At 37.5% G+C, this 6,923-nt stretch overlaps 2 protein-coding genes across 2 annotated transcripts; both read left to right on the forward strand.

The window, feature by feature from the left end:
* Window positions 1–536: 536 nt before the first annotated feature.
* Window positions 537–3,302, forward strand: LOC104813169 (lysine-specific histone demethylase 1 homolog 1). Its single transcript, XM_010540714.2, has one exon. It carries the CDS (start codon window positions 675–677, stop codon window positions 3,111–3,113), a length of 2,439 nt encoding a protein of 812 aa, XP_010539016.1. The 5' UTR covers window positions 537–674; the 3' UTR covers window positions 3,114–3,302.
* Window positions 3,303–5,820: 2,518 nt separating this feature from the next.
* LOC104813170 (dehydrin ERD14-like) lies at window positions 5,821–6,923 on the forward strand. The gene is made up of 2 exons (XM_010540715.1): window positions 5,821–6,087; window positions 6,389–6,923. Exons 1-2 carry the CDS (start codon window positions 5,908–5,910, stop codon window positions 6,740–6,742), a joined length of 534 nt encoding a protein of 177 aa, XP_010539017.1. The 5' UTR covers window positions 5,821–5,907; the 3' UTR covers window positions 6,743–6,923.

A 6,923-nucleotide genomic window follows, 5' to 3' on the forward strand; every position in this document is an offset into this window, starting at 1 on the left:
ACATGAGATAATGGTGGAACTTATATATATATATATATATATATATATTATATGCGTGTGCGTAAGCAATTGATATGCATTTTCTATATCAATTAACATATTTATAGTTGATTTAAAATCAAATAGCTAATTAACGACCCAGGTACAGTTCTAGCTTTAAATACGGGCAGGACTTGTTCCAACAATTTTTCTTCTTTATTGACGAAAAAAATTGGGGATGGGATATGATGATGGACCAGACGGAGATATTTTCAATACTTGTGATGTTATATGTCCTTTGTTTTATTTTATTTTATTTTCTTTTAAACATTTGAGGTGAATATTGTAGATATATTTATATATGTAAATATTCTGGTTTGAATTGTTATTCATCCTTACATAAAATTGCCCACGCATCTTAAAGACTGATCATATAATAATAATAATAATAATAATATATAGCGTGCAATAATGATAACAACACATTAAATTCTACGCGCATAAAAAAACAAATATTTTTTTCTTTTTTTACACGGACATTTTTTAACATTAGAGATTGAATCATTTTCGGTGTATTTTCTAACAAAAAATACGATAAGTATCGAAGATTTCGTTCGAAATTGTGATGGTCGCTACTGGTGCTTTATAAAATTCTACACAAAATTTTGATTCGAATTGAAATCCATTTTCCGACCATGGAACCAACGGAAGAAGCTCCGGGAAGCCTTGCCCGTGAGGGTGACGGCATTGTTTCCGACGCATCAGCGACGGAGACTGACCTCTCACTCTCCCCTACTCCGTCGGAAAACCTCCTTCGAGATGTCCAGAACTCACCGGAGAACCACTCGCCGATGATAGCGCCGCCGTCTTCGCCTCTCCCTCCTCCAGGTATTAAACTGGAAACCCTCGTTTCAGAATCCCTTGGAGAAGAGTCCTCCGATCCGGTGCCTGAGCAGTTGGGAAACCCTAATGCAACGGAACCTGGTCCACGACCCAGAAAACGCCGCCGTAGGAAGCGGTTCTTCACGGAGATTAACGCGAACCCAGCCTTCTCCAGAAATCGCCGTCATAGAATCGGAACAGAGGTAGACACTGAAGCTCTAATCGCCATCTCTGTCGGGTTTCCGGTTGATTCGCTAACGGAGGATGAAATCGAAGCGAACGTAGTTTCGGTAATCGGAGGGAGAGAACAAGCGAATTATATTGTCGTGAGGAACCACATTCTCGCCCTGTGGCGATCCAATGTCTCGGTTTGGTTGACCCGAGACCACGCTCACGAGTCCATACGCGCCGAACACAAAACCCTTGTTGATTCGGCCTACAATTTCCTTTTGGAGCATGGCTATATCAACTTCGGGCTTGCGCCCGCCATTAAAGAAGTGAAGTCGAGGTCTTTTGATGGAGTGGAGAGAGCCAATGTTGTGGTTGTAGGGGCAGGTCTCTCGGGTTTGGTTGCTGCTAGACAATTGGTGTCAATGGGGTTTAGGGTTTTGGTTCTTGAAGGCAGAAACCGACCTGGAGGACGGGTGAAGAGCCGGAAGATGAAAGGCGGTGATGGAATTGCGGCAATGGCAGATGTAGGCGGAAGCGTTCTAACCGGAATAAATGGAAACCCACTTGGGGTTCTTGCCAGGCAACTCGGTTTGCCTCTTCATAAGGTGAGAGATATTTGCCCTTTGTATCTACCTAATGGAGATCCTGTCGATGCTGGTATTGATTCTAAGATAGAGGCATCGTTTAACAAGTTATTGGACAGAGTCTGTAATCTTAGACAATCCATGATAGAGGAGCTTAAGTCGGTGGATGTGCCATTGGGAGAAGCGCTCGAAGCTTTTCGAAAGGTTTATGCGGTTGCGGAGGATCCGCAGGAGAGAATGCTCCTAGACTGGCATTTAGCAAACTTAGAATATGCAAATGCTTCCTTGCTAGGGAATCTGTCTATGGCAAACTGGGATCAGGATGATCCATATGAGATGGGCGGTGATCATTGTTTTATCCCTGGTGGGAACGAGGTATTTGTACATGCATTGGCCGAAAATCTTCCAATTTTCTATGGAAGATCAGTGAGTAGCATTAGATATGGAAGTGATGGGGTTCTGGTTTATGCTGGGGACAAGGAATTTCTATGTGATATGATTCTTTGCACAGTTCCATTAGGTGTTCTAAAGAAAGGGGCAATCGAGTTTTACCCCGAGCTTCCTCAGAGAAAGAAAGACGCGATTCAGAGGTTGGGATACGGGTTGTTGAACAAAGTCGCGATGTTGTTTCCATATAATTTTTGGGGTGGAGAGATAGACACGTTTGGGCGTTTAACAGAAGATTCGAGTTGGAGGGGAGAATTCTTCTTGTTCTATAGCTATTCTTCTGTCTCAGGCGGTCCTCTACTTGTAGCACTCGTAGCTGGGGATGCTGCGGAAAGATTTGAAACAATGTCTCCCACTGAATCCGTGAAAAGGGTCTTGGAGATATTACGTGGGATATTTCATCCGAAAGGGATTGTTGTTCCCGACCCTGTTCAAGCCCTTTGCTCTAGATGGGGACAAGACAAGTTCTCTTATGGTTCTTACTCATATGTTGCGGTTGGATCATCCGGGGATGACTACGACATTCTCGCTGAGAGTGTTGGAGACGGGAGAGTATTCTTTGCAGGAGAAGCGACTAACAAACAGTACCCCGCAACGATGCATGGAGCCTTCTTAAGCGGGATGAGAGAAGCCGCGAACATGCTTAGAGTTGCCAGGAGAAGAGCATTCGGCGCTTCTAATCCTCACCCCGGATTCAACGACGAAGAGGAAGGCAATGGTTTGGGTCAATTATTCGAGACACCCGATCTAAAATTTGGGAAATTTTCAGTGTTATTCAATCCAAAGTCAGATGAGCAGGAATCTCTCGCATTGTTGAGCGTCAGCTTCCGAGGAGAGAAAGCCGAGCAAGGGCTGGGTCTTTATGGCTTGGTAACGAGGAAGCAAGCAATGGAGCTCAGTGAAACGGAAGGGGACGAGGCGAGAATGGGGATTTTGCGAGACAAGATGGGAGTTAGGCTCGTCGGAGGGAAGGGTCTGTCTCAGGACGGCGAGTCACTGATCTCTTCCATCAAAGCGGCCAGACTGAACCAACAAATCTTCGATCAATAGGTAAGTTCTTGCTCAGCTTTCGCTGGGGGAAGATCGACCCAAACCCAAACACTTGTTGTAGCTTTGGGTTGTTCATAGGTTAGATTTAGGGAAGAGAAGACGATTTCATTCCAATTTTTGATTTTTTTTAAAAATGAATCTATGGTGAATCAGAATTCAGAAACCATGGTTTCATGTTATTCGGTTTTATTTCGGTCAGAATATTTTTATTTATGTTAGAGAAGGTAAAAGAGATGGTAAAGAAAGAAATCGTGCTTATTTGAAATAATAATTTTAAAATACATTTGAAATCTTATTTATAAGTTTCAATAAAATATATAAAGATATACATATAATATAATAATAACTTTGTTGACAAATAAATAGGTCACTATACGCAGAGAAGTTGAAAAAAAATGTAAAAATACTAATATACATTCAATTAAGCAAATTAAGCAGGTAATATTATGAGATTAATAAATAAGTTGATATCGTTAAAAATATTGATAAATAATGTTAACTTTTTATTCTTCTTTTAACCAAAATTTTTTTTTATTGTTCTAATGATTTTTATTTTATTCAAATTTTATTTTTTTATTACCTCAAAAATATTTAATATATATATATATATATATATATATATATATATATTAGTGTGTGTTTGTGTAAATAAATTTTTCAAATCGCGTGTGGAAACGTGTAGGCATTCCAAACCGACCAACCGTCCGTAGTTCAACGCATTGTCCTATCATGAAGCAATTAGTAATATAATAAACATGGTTAGTAAATATAAATATAATAACATCGGTAAAAATATTGTTCTTTTTTTATTAGCGTTCCCACTTATGTGCCATGGAAAAAATTAGAAACATAGTTTGCGGTAAAAATGAAATCATATTTTATATTTAATTTAAAGTGTTTTGCAAAGTGCATTTCATTTTTTTTTTTCGTTTTTTTAAAACACAGAAAATTGAAATTTAATCTCACTGCGGATATAGTTAATGTAAGGACATCACCTGTCAGGTAAATACAATGCCCATGGCCATGGGCGACCATGTGCGAAATGGATGGAACCATTTTGCATATCTTGAGCGATATTCAATGTTTCTATTATTTTTATATTCTATATTTTTAACTTTAAAAAAAAATCTACGCCCGTTCTACTAAATGGTTTCGATTCGGTTTTAATCCTATTTGAATTCAAATTCCATAAAAAAATTATCATATATTAATTATTCAATACACTTTCAGAATATTTGAAAGTAACACCATTAAAATAATAATTAATCTATATTTTGAAAGGTTTGATGAAAATCAAATATATTTTCAATGTTGTAGTTATTCCAATACAGAAAATTAGTAATATTTTGAATTATTTATATAAAATTTTCGAATATTTGATATAATAGTATAGAAGAAAAAAATTCATTTATTTATTTAGGAGTTTTAAACTTCGAATACTGCTAACTACTAATTATTTAATTACACTAGAATCGATAGGTCGCAAAAAAAATAGTAACACATTACTTGAAATTTTAAACATTTATATCATTAGGATGTGATATATTAAAGACTACAATATTTTGAAAGTATATAATAAACAGTCAAGTTTAGAATCCGGAGTATTTTTCACATAAAATAAAAGTATCATTTCTTATATAAATTAAAGATTTTTCTTTTGTATCATCTCAACGTATGTATCATTATCATTGTATGATATTGTTATCCGAGTACTAACATAATTATTATTGATTGATTATAAAAATAGTTTCATACTTAACAACAAATATATAAATTCACATATTAAATTTTAAAAATTATTCGATTTGAAAATGGAAGCTCGTACAAATACAAAATTATATTGGAAAATTCAGAAATAAAAACCGGAAACTGTCGTAGGATCCATCGACTGCGCCGACCGTAACGTCTTCATCTCCAAAGCGAAGGACGGTCATGTGCATGGGTCCCACTTGGCATACCACGTGTCAAAATCCTATTCGTTGAAGGAGCAGGCAGGGCTTTACAGCGAGAGACGAAAGATCCTTTAGTTTTCTTCCTCTATTACCGTTACTTTGTCGGTTACTTTGGTGCCGCTTTTATGTGGCGTAACGGCGAGACTTCTCGTTATTCTGTCCTCTCCGTCTATTTCATTTAACGGAGAATCGTGATCCTTTACTTGGTCCTATCCTATGTCCCATTTCTTTCTGAAAAAAAAAAAATAATAGCAACACGAGTTTCGATAATAATGGTCCATCTATTTTTATTTAGTAAATAAAGGAATAAAATTGTCAAAAATGTAAAGTTTTAGAACATTGAGATTTTTTTTAATCTTAGTTCGTTTTTCTTAATAAGATATAATCTCATTTTTCCTCAATATTTTAATCTAATTATAATATTTTTTTTAAAATCTATTGCTTTAAAGGATATGAAAAGAACGTATAGTTTTTACAATAAAATGCAAAAGAATATATTAGATAAATAACCACGACAATCTCATATACCACACCTTAAAAGTATATAAATTTCAAATGTAGATTAATTAATAAGGAGAAATCCAAATAATCCGCATAAATAATCAACGGATTTTTCATACAAGGGACAGACAAAATATTAATATAACTATATATATATATTAATTATTTTTATTATTAATTAATGAATTGAGGGTGCAAGAACCGCGTGAAACGAAGCTTTTCGAATTCCTATATGAACCCCTTAAGACACCCCCCCTTCACAAACACAACTCACTTCCCTTTATTTGCTTTCGCCATTCAAACCGCTCTAATTCCGATACTTCTCTTTCTCTGAAAGAAAAATGGCGGAGGAGAAGCGTGACGTGGAGGTCAAGGAACTGGAAGCAGAGAAGCCTCAGGAGACGGTGGAGGCGGTGGCTGCCGAATTCGATCAGAAAGTTCATGTGACGGAGGAGGAGCAGGAAACGGACAAGAAACACCGCCTGTTGGAGAAGCTTCACAGATCAGACAGTTCGAGTTCTGTAAGTTTTCTCTCGCCCTCTCTCATTAATGGGTCGATCTCTTTTTTCGTTTTTGATCGATCAAAATCGTATTTGTTCATGGGCTTTTGTCTCTAACCGATTTACACAAGACATATTAGAATGATAAAGAAATGCAGCACATGGCCATCGGTTTTCAAACCAGAGAGTGATTTGAAAATGTTTTTTTTTTTATGAAGTTTAAGTTTTCTTTATCTGGGTGCACAAATGAATGTTTATTTGTTCATGGGCTTATCTCATTTTTAACACAAGCCTTGCCATTTCTGTTTAAAAATCTTTGCAGTCGAGTGACGAGGAAGAAGGGGCCGAGGGAGAGGAGGAGAAGAAGAAGAAGAAAAAGAAGGACAAGAAGGAGGAGGAGGAGAAGAAAGAGCAGGCAGATGAAGATCACGTGATCCCGATCGAGAAATGCGAAGAAGAGAAACCATCTGAGGAACAGAAGAAAGGGCTCCTTGAAAAGATCAAGGAGAAGCTTCCGGGCCACGGAACCGCCAAGAAACCCGAGGAACAGGCGGTGGCAGAGGCCGCGGCCCCCGAACAACACCAGCCGGATAAAAAGGGTTTTCTGGAGAAGATCAAGGAGAAACTTCCCGGGTATCATCCCAAAACCGATGAAGACAAGAAGGAGAAGGAATAATCCGCTTCATCCCATTGAGAAACATCGATCCGATGGTTGTCATGCCCTTGAATGCTTCTGTTTTGTTTTGTCTTTGATTTGTGTTCTTTCGGTTTACATGTTTTACATTTACGTACGAGTGCTTGTATAATGCAAAAGAAGCTTTGTTTGATGCTTTAGTTCATGTTTCCAGGTTGCGTTA

The sequence above is a fragment of the Tarenaya hassleriana genome, unplaced genomic scaffold (assembly GCF_000463585.1).
Source record: "Tarenaya hassleriana unplaced genomic scaffold, ASM46358v1 Cleome2, whole genome shotgun sequence".
Lineage (NCBI taxonomy): Eukaryota > Viridiplantae > Streptophyta > Magnoliopsida > Brassicales > Cleomaceae > Tarenaya > Tarenaya hassleriana.

Bases quoted from the DNA above. Each gene is read 5' to 3' on its own strand.
- LOC104813169 (XM_010540714.2), top strand. From the start codon at position 675: ATGGAACCAACGGAAGAAGCTCCGGGAAGCCTTGCCCGTGAGGGTGAC.
- LOC104813170 (XM_010540715.1), top strand. From the start codon at position 5,908: ATGGCGGAGGAGAAGCGTGACGTGGAGGTCAAGGAACTGGAAGCAGAG. The intron at 6,088-6,388 runs GTAAGTTTTCTC...AAATCTTTGCAG, and splicing joins GATCAGACAGTTCGAGTTCT to TCGAGTGACGAGGAAGAAGG.